Source organism: Ammospiza caudacuta, chromosome 23 (genome assembly GCF_027887145.1).
Source record: "Ammospiza caudacuta isolate bAmmCau1 chromosome 23, bAmmCau1.pri, whole genome shotgun sequence".
Taxonomy (NCBI): domain Eukaryota; kingdom Metazoa; phylum Chordata; class Aves; order Passeriformes; family Passerellidae; genus Ammospiza; species Ammospiza caudacuta.
This window is the reverse complement of record NC_080615.1, coordinates 8,460,782-8,475,293: the sequence shown is the minus strand read 5'-3', so window position 1 is coordinate 8,475,293 and position 14,512 is coordinate 8,460,782. Positions and strand designations below refer to the sequence as shown.

At 52.1% G+C, this 14,512-nt stretch overlaps 1 protein-coding gene across 1 annotated transcript in view; it reads right to left on the bottom strand.

Moving 5' to 3' along the window:
* The window catches only part of SIK3 (SIK family kinase 3), a 69,169-nt gene that overhangs the window by 14,810 nt on the left and 39,847 nt on the right, over positions 1-14,512 (bottom strand). The window contains exons 4-14 of the mRNA XM_058818994.1: positions 11,639-11,800; positions 6,564-6,688; positions 6,193-6,316; positions 5,366-5,484; positions 4,916-5,026; positions 4,637-4,780; positions 4,013-4,093; positions 3,793-3,902; positions 3,194-3,347; positions 2,312-2,467; positions 1,744-1,814 (exon numbers count right to left, since the gene is read on the bottom strand). Of these exons, the coding sequence (XP_058674977.1) occupies positions 1,744-1,814; positions 2,312-2,467; positions 3,194-3,347; positions 3,793-3,902; positions 4,013-4,093; positions 4,637-4,780; positions 4,916-5,026; positions 5,366-5,484; positions 6,193-6,316; positions 6,564-6,688; positions 11,639-11,800 (1,357 nt within the window). The remainder of the gene's footprint in view (positions 1-1,743; positions 1,815-2,311; positions 2,468-3,193; positions 3,348-3,792; positions 3,903-4,012; positions 4,094-4,636; positions 4,781-4,915; positions 5,027-5,365; positions 5,485-6,192; positions 6,317-6,563; positions 6,689-11,638; positions 11,801-14,512) is intronic.

Genomic DNA, 14,512 nt, shown 5'->3' with positions numbered 1-14,512 from the left:
TTTGATGTAGACAGGGAAAGGTTCCCAAAGAGCTTTACTGTTGTGGTTTGCTAAGATCATTTTATTTCATCCCTCCAGGGAACAATCCAATCACGAGCTCTAAGAGCGTTTCGGGTGGAAGAAAGTTTCCCAAAGCTCAAAGGAGATGTGACTGCTCCCTGGAACAGAGAGAAGACTGTGCTCTGCTTTCAAGGTCAGATTAAGGAGGGCAAAAGCTGCTCACTGGTGGCTGCAAACAGAGTATTTGGGGCAGTGTCCTGAGAAGCTAAATATTTGCATCTGTCCCTGATGTTAATGCTATTTACCCTTCTCCTCTGATGACTACTGACATGTTGCAACACAAGGGGGTGGAGAACAAGTTAACACACAACCTGGATGGTGCTTTTTCAAGGCCATCTGCTGGAAGAAGAACGTGTGCTGTGAAAGAACTAAGGGCAGCACTGTTGAGAACAGTGAAGTGACCTCTGAGTCCAAGGGGACTTGGTTCCCAGTGGGATCTGAACATTTCAGTGCCTTGCAAAACACTGCACAGGGGTTTCAAAATGTTTCCAGCTAAGCTAATGCTTTAAAGGCTCAGCTGAAACCTTCAGGTTTAGAATAGCGAAAATCTGCCCAGGTAAGATGTCCAGGCATGCCCTTGCCAAGAATGAGATTTATGTTTGCGCAGCCAAGAAGACCACCAGCTGTTTGAGGTGCTGTCAGAGGACATTACTGCCCCTATATTAAACTGTTAATGGTTGTTTGAGCTATTATTGAGGCTACAAGCTGACTTTCCAGGCTGAGGTATGCAAAGGCAGCCCCAGTGCACAGCCCGCCATTGCTCACACCCACTGTTCCCTGGGAGCACTGAGAGGAGCACAGCTGGCCAAGGCTCTGGAGCACGATCTGAACCCACCCCAGTGTCTCCCTGCCTGCAACAACCCCCAGCCTGAACCCTCGTGAGCCCTGAGGAGGCACTCCCTTACCCAGGTGATGACCTGTACAAAGGGGGATCCACAAAGCTCTTCCAGTTTGAGGTAAGAAGCAGGAGCACCCACCACACGTAGTGCCCAGCTGGTTAGCAGAGAGGAAACTATGCAAAAGCTCCTAAGAAAATGTTAGCAAGGCCATGGTTAGTGTGTTCATGGACTGAGAAAGTACAAGCACATTCTACCCACTTCCTACAATGTGTTTAGAGCAGACACAGAGAACAGAAGTTCCCAGCCTGAGAGCTAATAATGCTTCCCTTGTTGGAGCAGACTATTTTAAGGCCTGATGCTAAAATTAGCAGCTAGAGGTACCCGTAATTCCAGCAAGCTCACTTTGTTTGAGGCATCAGAGTTGGATGTTTACTGCATGTCTTGATACAAAAGCTGCTGCACTGGCACCCAAGGCCACAGAGGAGATTCTCCCACCTCTAGCACCCAGCAGGGAGGGGAATCCCTCGGCACTCACTTGGCAGGTTAGTGTGGATTGCATGCTGGTGCACACTAAGCAAAGGAATTCAGCAGTTCCAAGAGTTTCTGGAGAACCTACTGCTCAATCAGCTACCCACTTCAGGGGAATCCAGCTTTGCAAGCACCCAGAAGTGCCAGAGGAGCAATTGCCCACAGTAATCAATGCCCACAGGAACAGGAGAGGTGCTGAGCCTTCGCTGTAAAATCACCAGTGGTGCCCTGAAGAGGTGGCTGTGTTTGAATCAGCTCTGGAACAGTAAGGTGAGCCTTGTGGAGGTAGGAGGGGCAAATGTTAACTGGGAGTTACCTCTGCACAGCTTCCTGGTCCGGCTCCCCATCGGAGCTCTCCTCGTCCACAGGGGTGACAGCTGGCACAGCCTGTGGAGAGACAGCCACGGCTCAGGAGGGCACCCAGCACAGCCCCCTCCACGCAGGGGACACCTGATCTTCCCAAACAAGCTGCCACAGGGGTGTGTGCTGGCTCCTCTGCAGCATCAAGGAAACCTGGCCAAGAACCCATTCCAACATTCCTTCCCCAGTCCAAGTGCCTGGGCAGGGCTGCTGCTGCTGCTTGGGGAATTCGTTGATACAGACGCACCCAGGGAGTGAGAACGGCTGACATGGACACTTGGGTTTTCTCCATGGGACCAGCAAAGGACAAAAGCCGCCATTAAAAAGTGCACAAACACCTTCAGCTCCAGAGAGGAGCACACAGCCCCACGTGGCTCCTCCAGGAGAGCACGGCAGTGCTGCGAGGGGAGCGGGAGCACCTTGGGCAGCGAGCAGGCACATCCCTGCAGTGTCAGGCCTGCTGTGAGCTGGCCACAGCCACCTCTGCCTGCAGGAGGGGACATTTTGAGCTCTGTGCTACTCACTGGCGTCATGGTGACGAGCGGCGAGGGGCCCCGGGGCCGCTTGAGCAGCTGCTGTGCGTGCAGCTGGATGTTGGCCCCGCCGTCGGACGCGCGCCGGCCCAGAGGGCCCATCCCGTTCAGCAGCTGCAGCGTGGGGGGCTGCAGCAGGGACTGCTCCTGCAACACACACACAGCATGGTCAGGCACCCAGCACAGCCCCAGGTGCTCAGCTGGAGGATAAAAGGAACTGCAGGGTATGGGGCTGCAGCAGGGACTGCTCCTGCAACACACACACAGCACTGTCACCCACCCAGCACAGCCCCAGGTGCTCAGCAGGACAAGACAAGCCCTCTGGGCTTCAGGGATGTCACCAGCATCTCAAGGGATGTGTGGCAGGGACAGGGGCAGGCAGTGTCAGTGGATGAGCAGGATTTAACTCTGCAGCTCCCTGCACACTGCTTTAGCTGTCAGTCCTGTTTCTCCCTAGCCCATTTATTCATTTCATATTGCACTGCTCTTTCATTCTTTGGCTTTTTCACAGAATCAGAATGGTTTGGGCTGGAAAGGACCTTAAAGATAATCTCATTCCAATCCCCTGCCATGGGCGGGACACCTTCCACTATGCCAGGTAGCTCAAAGCTCCATCCAGCCTGGCCTTGGACACTTCCAGGGATGGGGTATCTGCAGCTTTTCTGGGCAACCTGTTCCAGTGCCTCACCACTCTCATAGTAAAGAGTATTTTCCTAATATTTGATCTAAACCTACTTTAGAGAACCAACTGGAATCACACATAAAGAGAGTCATTCTTGAGGCCTATGCAGTCCAAGGAGTGACAAACAGAGGGAGCACAAACACCCTCCCACCTGGCAGGGCACAGAGCTCAGCAGGGATCATGGGCAGTACCTTGTACTCCAGCTGCCCTGTGGGCTGCAGGTTCTGCCTGGGCAGCACACTGTGCATGAAGTTCACATTCGGGGTCACCTGCAGGAACGGGGCCTGAGGAGTGACACGGGGGAAGCCAGGCAGGAGCTTCTGCAGGTCTTCCATGACTTCCGTCCTGTACAGTCACATTTGGAGAGGGGAATCAGCCATGATGAGAGGAAACCCCTCACAGACCCAGCACACCCAGCTTCCCTTCACAAAAACTTCTTTTATTTCAGGAAAATGATCACATGGAGCAGCCAAGCCACTCTTTGGTTTTATTTGTCCCTTTTTTCCCCTCCATGTTGAGATTTGGCAGAATTAGCCCTTGGGCATTAACCTCAATGGCATTTATCACAAAAACTTCACCTTGGACATGACAGCAGTGCAGCTCAGGTGAGACAGCTGCCTTGACCAAAGCACATCTTACCCAGAACTGATCAGGAAGGGCAGGAAAGTACCTCATCCCCATCTAAAATAGTGACCAAGCTGTGCAGGGGGACTGGCACCTTCAAAGGAGCACCCAGAAGGACCAAAGTCACGCGCTGGGGTGAATGTGCAGGCTGGAGTGCAGTACTCACCGTGGGTCAGCCACTCCCACTGTGTGCCTCCTCATGGAGAGGTAGCGGACCAGAGCCTCGGGGGATGGCTCCTCCCCTTCATCACTGTCCAAGTTCATTGTTCCATCGGTCTGGGCAGGGCAAACATGGCAGATGTTGAAATGCAACATGAGGATCAAAGGAAAGGCTTCGATGTGAGCCAGAAAAAGAGCTTTGGAGGGCTCATGGGGATGTGCCTCACCTCCACAATTTGGTTCTCAGGGTTGATGAGCTGGACTTGGGGCACGTTGATGTTCATGGTGTTGCCTGTCTGTTCTGTCTGCTGAGTGGAGAGATCAGGGTCAGAAGACACAAACACAGCACTGTTTTACAAACACTGCTGGATTAACACCAGCCCTAAGCACCTGGTACAGAGAGGTGACCCTGGAGCCAGTGAAGGGCTGCTTACTCTCAAGAGGTTGCCTCGTTTACCCCCCTTCCTTCTGTTCAGGCAGGGTCAGCATCTCTTCTGCTTCGCTTATGGCCTGGCCTCTCCCAGAGCAAGTGCTCATTGCTCCATCAGCAGCACAGGTGGGGAAGAAGCATCACACAGCAGCCCTGGGCTGGGAACTCCAGCTCCCAATAACTCCCTCAGCTCCTTCCCCTCTGTCACTAAGGGAGCAGAGACTGTCTGAAGGATGTTCAGCCAATGCACAAACTGTTCCTAACCTCAGGATTAGGGCACCCTAAGCCCACACCAAATTCTCAGACCAGGAACGTTTGACACCCAGCCAGGGTGTGGGCACCCCCGAGCAGGTCTGAGTTTAGCAGGTAAGGGACTGGCTGGCCCTGCAGGGCTGGAGGAACCCCGGCAGAGGGGAGGCACCTGGATGTTGGCCGAGGTGGGGAAGGTGATGGTGCGGGGGATGCTGGGCGAGGGCGCGATGCGCAGGTTCTTGTGCCGCTTGAGGCGGTCGCAGAGCAGGCTGTAGATCGCGCTGTAGTGATCGTACGCGTCGGCTCGCAGCGACTGCAAGGCACAGCGCAGCGGTCAGCCCTCTTGGGCAGGGATAAAGTACATTTTACACTGTGTGGGGCTGCTCAGCTGCCACCAAACACAGGCACTGATCAGCAAGAGGAGCAGGCAGGACGCGCCAGGCCTCACCTGCACCGTGCGCTCCTTGTCCAGCCCCATGTCCGCCATGGCCAGCAGCACGTCCTCGTTCAGCGGCTCCAGCTGCCTCTCGGTCTTCAGGTGCTGACACTCTGCTATCAGCTGTGAGGGCACAGGCACACAGTCAGAGCTGACATTCCCAAAGGCACACTGATGAGTCACAGCGCTCCCAAGAGCCCAAGCACCGGGCTCTGGCTGCAGCTGGCGTGAGGTCTGATGGCAACCGATCCGAAATCCTCTGCCCCAAGCTCCCAGTGCCACGGGGGAAGATAAAAAATGTACATAGATAAGGAGTGATGTGGAAAGCAAGGCCAGGAGACAGAGAAAAGGGAAAGGCCATGCCTGGGAACGAGTGTTCCCAAAGAGCAGAACCAACACTGCAGCACCACGTGCCCAAAGCCCGTTTGAGTCACTGAGCAGACCCTGCTCGCTGCTGCTCACCCTGTCAAACTCTGCATCAGCCTCCCCCAGCTTCATCCACTTGTGTTTGCAGATCTGCTCCATGGAGAGCCTCTTGCTCGGGTCCAGCACCAGCATGTGGCGGATCAGGTGTTCACACTCTGCCAGGGAAGAGAGGCTGGGTCAGTCGTGGGGAGGGACATGGCTGCTGCAGTGCTCCCTGTGCATGCTCCCCTCTGGGGAGTCACCTCACAGAAATACTGCTTCTCCTTGCACTTCACACCTGCTGGTCCCCAGCGTGCCTCACTGCTGCAGACATTGTCTCCCCTGTGCCAGGAAGGAGGGAAGCCACCCTGGCTACACAGAGCCCTGTCACCCTGTCCCCCCCATCCTGATGTGAGTGGATTTTGGAGGCTGAGAGCAAAGGACCCTTGGAATGTTCTCCACTGTACAGCTGTGCCATCATATTACACCTGTGCTGTCACCAAGAGGGACTGCTGAGGCTCTCCTGTCTAGGCTGGAATTTAAGTTTGCTTTGAAAGCTCCATATTTTAGCAGAATTTTCTGCATGGAGACAACCTCTTCCCCAGATAAGACAGCAAGCAAGGAAGTCTTCAGCTGAGAAACTCCACACAAATTGTTCCTTAACCTGACAGCAGGCAACCAAGCACCTCCACGTGACTCTTTGTTAAGCTGAATTTAAATGAAAATTAATCCCACTTTTCACACCCCAGATTTATTATCAAAGTGCTTTCGCAGCAGCAGGACACAGACGCCCATCTCTGACGGGGCTGTTGCTGGGATTTCATGCCCCACAATGCAGTAGAAGCTGAAGGTGAGGCAGGTGCAGCGACAAGCCCCTTCCTTACCTGTGGACATGAAGAAGGGGATGCGGAACTTGCCGCTGAGCACCCGCGCGCGCAGGTTCTGCAGCGTGCTCCCGTCGAAGGGCAGCGCCCCGCACACCAGCACGTACAGCACCACGCCGAGGCTCTGCACCAAACAAACCCCGTCAGCAGCGCCAAACCCAACCAAAACCCATCCCTGGGCAAGGCATGCCTCTGGCACCTCCCCACGGGGAAAATACAGGATGGAGCAGCCAGAACGCAGCTCTGGAAACGTTCCTTTGGAAAACGCTTTTTGCTGTGTCAGGGCTTTTCTCCAAGCACTCGGGAAGCAAAGCCAAACAAACACAGCAAAAATCAGATCAAAGTCAGAGAGAAAGAGGCTCCTCACATACCCAAATATCAACCTTTGGCCCATCGTACTCTTTGCCTTCAAAGAGCTCTGGAGCAGCATAGGGAGGACTCCCACACCAGGTTTTAAGGAGCTGGCCAGGGGTGAAGATGTTGCTGAACCCAAAATCTGAAAGAACAAAGAGAACCGAGGAGAGGAATGTGATTCACTCCAACTGTCCTGAACAAATGGTATTTCAGTGACTTGCTGAGTCTGGTAAGGTCACGTACCATCCTGTAATGGGTAACTGGTACACAGACACTGGAAATGGAATCACTGAGGTTAGAAAAGCCTCCAGAGTCATTGAGTCCAACCTGTGCCTGATGCCCCCCTTGTCACCAGCCCAGAGCACTGAGTACCATGTTCAATCTTTCCCTGGACATCTCCAGGGTGGTGACTCCAAACCTTCCTGGTGACCTGAGCTCTGGGCAGTGCCAGCAAAGACAGAGTGCAAAGGGAAAAAGAATGGGAATTCCGATTTTTCCAGAAAGCACTACAGGGTTATTGTGGGCAGCTCTACCAACAGTCAAATCCTTCACCAAGAGCAAATAACAAATCCTGAAAGAGAAAGGTCTTCACCTCACAGGCAGCCAACCATCAGCTTATGTGGGTACTAATGGCATTCTCTGTTAATTAATCTGCGTCCCCCTGGCTCACAGTTGGGACCTGCACTGCAAAGGGCAAGGAAACCATTCTGGATCCAAGAGAAGAGAGTTGGTTCTTGTTAAAAAAAAGAAGTTTCCTTCCTTTTTTTCTTAATTGAATTGAAGCAGTCACAGTCACAGAAAGGAGTTCTGAGATGTCCACACGTTTTCTCTAACACATTTAAGATTATCCAGTATTACCAGTTAGTTACCAATTAACTACCAGTTCCACACGGAATTCCAAGTGAGGATCAGCAGTGATGCCAACAGCTCTGTGCCAGAGGCAGGCAAATCCCACCAGCACTCCCCAGAATGCACTAACTGCTGAGTCCGTGCTCCCTCTTGCTGTTCTCCTTACAGGATTTTCCATGACCTAATTTCAGGTGACCCCTCTCCTCCTTTGCACAGTGTCTGCAGAACCCAGCAGCCCACCTGGCACCGCTCCTGCCAGCTCAGCTCCAGGGGGACACAGCCAAATTCCTTCTCCCTGTCCCTCTGCAGGGAGTAAATTCTCACTGTGGAGATGATTTATGCACGTGGAGAGTACCTAACGCAGCTGCTCCTGTGGAAACACCTGGAGTACACACCAGGCTGCTCCAAGCCCAGCTCCGAACAGGGCAGAGATGGTAAATGTTCTTTAAAGGTGCTGTGGAATCAAAACAAGGCACTTACACGCCCGTTGGGTTTTTACTGCTGGCAGTGAAGCCATCTAAAGCTCCAGTCAGCCTTTGGAGGACAATTCCAGGGAAACAGCACACAGCTGCACAATTGTCTTTTCCACCTCTCAAGCCTTTGAGCTGCTGTCTCACGTTCAAGGCAGGATGTGTAACAAGTGCCTGAGTTACGGCCACCGGAGCCAGCAATAAACGCTGCAGCACTGGATGTATTTCCCAACACACAGCATTTGTATCAGGTTCAGACATAAACTCCTTACGACTGTGGAATTTTGGCACTTCCCATATATTGAGCAAGTTATCCTAGTTTAGTTACTTTTATTTGTCTTTGCAAGCACACCAGCGGGCCTTGGGGAACCACCTGCATTTTCCAGGCAGTGCACAGCCAGGAGCAGCTCCAGCCCCGCTCAGGTGAGAGCCTGAGGTGCTCCCCACTCTGCTGCAGGGGTCACAGCGAGTGCCAGCAGCAGGGGCAGGGCTGTGCCATTCCAGGGCTGTGCCATGCCAGCTGGCAGCACCGCGGCCTCGGAACAGACACGCAACAGCTGCCTCCTGCACCCTCCTCTGCCTCCTGCAGATTGGTCAGCTGGGAAACCTCACCCCTTCCCCATGGTGCTGAAAGTCATGCAGGGATTCACAGCTCTTTGGGACAGGGAGGGGAGCTGGGGAGCAGGGGAAATGCAGAGTCTGTCCTTAGGGAACGGGGCCAGCGGGTCTCAGAGCTGCCCTGGCTCAGGGTGAAACCTCTCCCTGGGCAGGGCAGCTGCTGTGCCCAGCCCTCCTGGGCTCAGGGCAGGCAGGCAGGCTGCTGGGCTCTGCAGGGAGCTGGAGCCAGCAGATCCTGCACAGGGACACTGCTCCCAGGCTGGAAACTGCTTCCAGATCCCACCTGCACTGAGGGACTGGGGTCAAGGCTGGGGAAAACAGCAGGGCTTTAAAAACCCAAAGAAAGTTCACAGGAGGACTTGAAAACCCCGGAGCAACTAAGCACAAAATCTAAACCAAACAAAAACACAAATTACAACTTAAATAAACTTTCTTAAAATCTATGGCCAAGGAGATGCATAAATCCAAATCCTCAGGGAGCAATCAGGTCGCATTCCACAAACACATGCAGAGGGAAAGAGGCATTTTTGAGCAGCAAGGTGAGTCACAATGAGGTGATACAGGGAAAATATTTAAAACAAACATCCCTGCTACAAAACACTGGGTCCAGTCCCTCAAGTTTCCTTAGAGCTGAGCTCAGGGAGTGGCTTCAGTCTCTGCCCAAGAGGGATTTGAGCCTCAGGAGGGGAAGGAGCAGCTGACTCCTGCAGACGAATGCAAAGCGATGCATAGATGAGATTCCTCTCCGAAACCATCCCCGGCAAGGCCGGGCTGTTTAGCAATCATCAACTCCTGGCTGAACTCTCGGGCTGGGAGCACAGGGAGCACAGTGCCAGCAGCTACTGACTCAGCCTCTGAGAAGGTACACTGGAGAAAAAGCATCCATGGGAAAAATGAGAGCGAGGGTCATGGCGTTGGGATCTCGCTGTTTACGGAAAAATAGCGAGGCAGCAATCAATCAATCAATCAATCAAGAAAAACCCAGCCCAAAGAGTGCCCACCCTGGGAGCTGGCCCCTGCCGAATGCCAGGCAAGGGAGGTAAAGCTGCAAATGGATGTCAGGCACAAAGTGCCAGAAAATCTGCCCTGATCAGAGTCTGAAAGGCTCCAAAGTTTGAGTTAGACACAGTTAATGGGTTTGGCCCAATAAGTGAAGGTTCAGCTGGTTCTCCACCAGTGTAACTGGTGTGTGCATTTCTGTAGCATTTCTCCTGGGAGGTCTGCTGTGAAGCAGATCTCTTGCTATCACTTTATTTTTTTTTCTCTTGAAACAATGGAAGAACTGGTGTCAAATTGTAATTGATGAGTTATAGGGAGAAAACTTAATACTTGGAAAATCCTATACCATAAATCAGCTTTTCCAGGCTACTTTTCAAAGCACTACAGCATCTTCCTGCCAAGGCAAACACTGCCACCACCAGGGTGGGGACTATCTCCTGGAGTCACTCTGGGAGCACAGATTTGGAAGGAAAATAGTTTCCAACTCCCTCAGATAAAAAAAGGTTTCCACAATTTCCAGAGCTTCTCAGCCTGCTCATGTGGACATTTCTCCAGCAAATCCAGCTGAATTCCAGTTTCCACCTGGGTTAGTTTTTAACTTCTCACTGTTTGCCAGGCACCCTCCCCCTGCACACAGAGCGGATTTTCCCCATGAACACAAGATGGCCTCAAACCATTAGTGCAGCCTTTGCATGAACACCAGAAAGTGCTGCTCAAAGACCTCCCCAGCAGCTCATCCCAGCTCCACAGCCCCTGCACTCCTCCAAGGAGCTGCACTCCTGTTCACCAGCCATGCCTCTGTCACTTATCTGCTGCTCCCAGAACAGCGAGGAGCAGGTTATCGTCCCTGTGCCAAGGAGGACGTGCTTCACACTGTTAAGCACCACATGGAAGTCCATGAAGTCCTGCTCTCCTTCCTATTCCTTCCCCACTCCCTCCCCACAGATGGAGTGTGAGGGAAGCACAAGAAATTGCTGATGATTTTACCACAAACCAAGTGCTGAGCTCTAATCTAACACCTCAGGATGGTACACGGAGAGAACAGCAACAATGAGCTAGACTGTTTCCTTTCTGCAAGATGCTATCTAGACAGAGGAGTATTTCCCACCTCCCAGAAGTAACATTGCTCAGACTGAAGTTTTGTAGCCCTCAGCACTTTAAAAAAAAAAAAAATCAAGTTACAAACCCTTGCTAAAGACAACAATCTCACCCAGGAAGTCTGCTGGGAGAGGGAGCAACCAAGTGCTTTCTAAAGGTGCTCAGCTGTGCTCTAGGCTCTGGGAGAATGAAATGCTGAGTACAAGATCTACCACTTCCAAAGCCTGTGAAATGAGATGACCAGGCAGGATCACAGAATATTCTGAGTTGGAAAGGACCCACGAGGATTGAGTCCAACTCTTAAGCGTTAAATCTCACTGGTTCAATTGGTCATAATCCCACCAAGCCCAGTAAAGTCACGCCTAGTCAGTGCCCCCCAGAGATGGGCCAAGGCTCAGTCTCATGCTCAGAGGGTCACAGACATGCAGCTGTGTTAGGTCAGGACAGAAATGCCCAGGGAAGAAGCTCTCTAAAAGGGCAGTTAGTGACAAAAAAATCCCTGCAAAACCCAGGAGCAGGCAGTGAGGGCCCGAGTGCTCAGCTGCTTCAGCTTCTCTCCCTGCAGGCAATAAAGCCCCAAAGCACCGAGGCCACTCTGGCTCTGTCACAGCACATTGAGAACGATTCCAGGAGCACAGCTTCCCCTTCACTGCTCCACCATCCACCCTGTCATCCCTACTTTGCCATTCCTGCTCTCTCACCTAGCCTGACCTGCTCTGGAGAAGCCCTGAACCAGCAGCAGGACTCAGAACAAGGTCAGTTTTGTGACACTGCCTCAGCCATCACCCAGAGGAGTGAACGCTGCAGTGTCTGCAGCCTGGGGAGCCAAACCTGCCTTTTTCCTTCTTCTTTTACTTTGCACTACTTGAAGGGAGGTATAAATCTCCTGGCTACAACCTGGCAGTCCCAGCTCTGGGCAACAGGCCACACAGAAATCCAAAGCTTCCTTTAGCTGCACCATATTTCCTTCTCCCTGAATACCTGGAAGCAGCCAGTGCCTACATTTATTAACTCCTGAAAGCAGCTGCCTTCCTCCCACACCGCTCAGCTTAGCTCACCTGCTATTTTGATGTTCAGGTTTGCATCCAGGAGGAGATTTTCTGCCTTCAGATCCCTGTGGACTATGTTACGACAGTGACAGAAGTTGACAGCAGCCACGATCTGCTTGAACTTTCTGCGGGCTTCCTTCTCGGCCATGCGCCCGTGGGCCACGAGGTGATCTGTGGGGTGAGGAGAACACAGGGTTATGGACACAGGGGCAAATCCTGCTCGTGGAGAGAGCTGGGGAGGTGGGAGCAACGTGGGCACAGCGTGGTTCCCAGCTCCAGCAGCACACATGGAGGAGGCACAAGCAGGGATGGGCACAGCACTGCCCACCGGTCCTCACCTGGGCTGGCTTTGAAATTTATGTTATATACAGGACAGCTGAGGGGATGCCTGGAAAATCAGAACTGTTTTGTACACAAGGACAAAGGTTTTTAATCTTTTTTATACATCAAAATAAAAATGAAGCTTTTCCAGCCTTTGCCCTCATTCAGACTCCAGCCTGGTAGCACATCACCTCAGAGGTGCAGCTTCCTGGCCACATGCATCCTTCCTTCCCCCTGCTTTTACACAGGAAATGTCTCTTAGGTCTAACTCCTGCTGGAACCAGCCAGCTCCCAGGTAGTCACAGCCACAAGCAGCTGCTCACCTCAGCTCTCCAGCCAGCACAGCTCCCAGCAGCTGCAGGAGGGACTGAGCATCCTCCCTCTCTGTGCATCGATGCAACAACACCCTTGCAAAATCCAAGAAAGCATTTCATTATAAAAATGGAGCTGGCCTCCACTACGGAAACCTGAGCACTCCCAAACATTTTGCTGAAAGCCTGTACTCTCACTCAAAGGTAGTGTTTGTTGCCAGCTGGGCTTTCCTTGGAAGCCAGCACTGCACACACGGACAGGAAAAGCCTCTCCAAGAGATCACAAAGGCAGGCACACAGCAGAGACCCAGCTGAAGTTCAGTCCACTTAAAACCTGGAAGCACCAGGCTCACAGAAGCCACTTGTCACTGTCCCAGGAGTAGGGATGGACAGGCAGGAGAAAAGGCAGAGAAAGGAGGAGGTAACTTCAGGAGGTTGTAACTCCTTGGTCAGGCCATCAGGTTGGCCTCAAGACATCTCTGGCCAAAATTAGGTTAAAATTATTCACATCCCTCCCTAAACTCCATTAAACTGGGGGCTCAATACAGATATCTGTTCTTGAAAATAAAAACAATAAATCACTTGTGCAGGTTTCTCATCGGGTGGTTGTGTTTTTCCCAGTCACCCATTCATTAAAATACCTGCGACATAATTGACTCGCAGTAAATACTAATTACCAAGATCCATCAAAGCAGTTGGGCTGCTCCTGACTGCACAGCAACCTACTTCTGCCTTTGCCCACTCACGTTGTGCAACAGACTCGAGGTGTTTTTCAAAGAACTTGTCAATTAACTCTTGTTCATCGGATAAACTTATTCTGTAAGCAAATGTGAACCAGGGCTGGAGAAGGAAAACCATCCCCAAGTCCAATATGACCCTCAGCTCGCTCGCTGGGCAAAGCAAAGTCACCATCTCAAATTGCCCCATCGTATTTCATTAAGGCATTTGCATGGTCATAAATTTGTGACTCTAAGGAGACTGACAGCAGAGCACAGCAAGGGCTGCTCCAATTTAAGCCACCGATCAACAGGTAATAGCTCAGCTCCTAAACAAGGTCATTCACACCTTCTGCTCCACTGGGATTTGGAGCCTGTCCATGCAGCAAGCGCCCTTGAAACAGCACAATTTCCGAAATATTTTAGCAATTCTGCAGGCAAGAAAGCAAACGCAGCTACTGCAGCAGGTGTCTTTCTGTAAGGCTTTCCTAAGCGGATATCTGCCCAAACCAAGTTCACTGGTCCTGGCACAGCCGGTGACGCCGCGTTCAGTGCTGGCACTTGGGGCACCCCCTGCCCCACGCCTCTCACCCAGAAAACTCCGCTGCCCCTGTGCCCAGCCAGCCCTGCTTAGGCTGCAAAAAGCCCTTTCTAGGTTAGGCGTGAAATTTCCCTTTTGCTGAAGAACTGGGAGCAGAGGCCCAGGCTCTGCACGTAGGCACCGCGCTCCGAGCCCACTGACATTTCTGCACCAGCTCCAGAGGAAGGACAGAAACAATGAGGCTACAGAATACTTCACATACCACCAAGGGCAACTGTATGCCAAAATTAACCATTGAGAGCTTAGTCTGCACAAACCTCCCATGCAGGGGAGGTTACAGAGCTGACCTGAGCGCTGAGCTGGGAGCCAGCACCCTGCTCTGAGTGTGTCAGAGCACCTGAGCCCGGCTGGGCTCATGCACAGTGATGCTGCTCTGGGTGTCTTCCAGAGGGGAAGGAATGCATCATTGCATTGCACAACCCCTACACACATCAGTCACTGCTCTCCCTACTTACAGGAGGCACCTGACGCTGCTCTGTGTTAAAAAACAATCCAATCCTACACTGGGGAAAAATCACCTTTGGTTCAGAGAGCACTGACACACAAGTTTCCACTCCCCGCCTCTGGACAGACGCCTCGTGCTTTTAAGCTGCTTTCTGTCTGGAAAACAAACGCTGATGAAGCTTCACATCTCCTCTGTGTGGGGGATTAAGTCACATTTCCAGTGAATTTGGTGACCTTGTGATGTCAGAAGCAGTCTGACCTTCTAGAGACAGGCACCACAACATTGTTTAATGTGTCTGCCCAGTTCAGGCTCACAGTGCTCAGGACAAGCGGGCGGGCGGGGGGGAGACAGGGCAGACGTGGGAACCACATCAACCAGATGATAATTTTCTAAATTTCCTGTGATTTTTTTTGATAATCAACCAAGAACTCATATACCGTCAGTGAGGACTGCAGATTATTTACAGTTTTCATAGTAAACAGCTGAAAG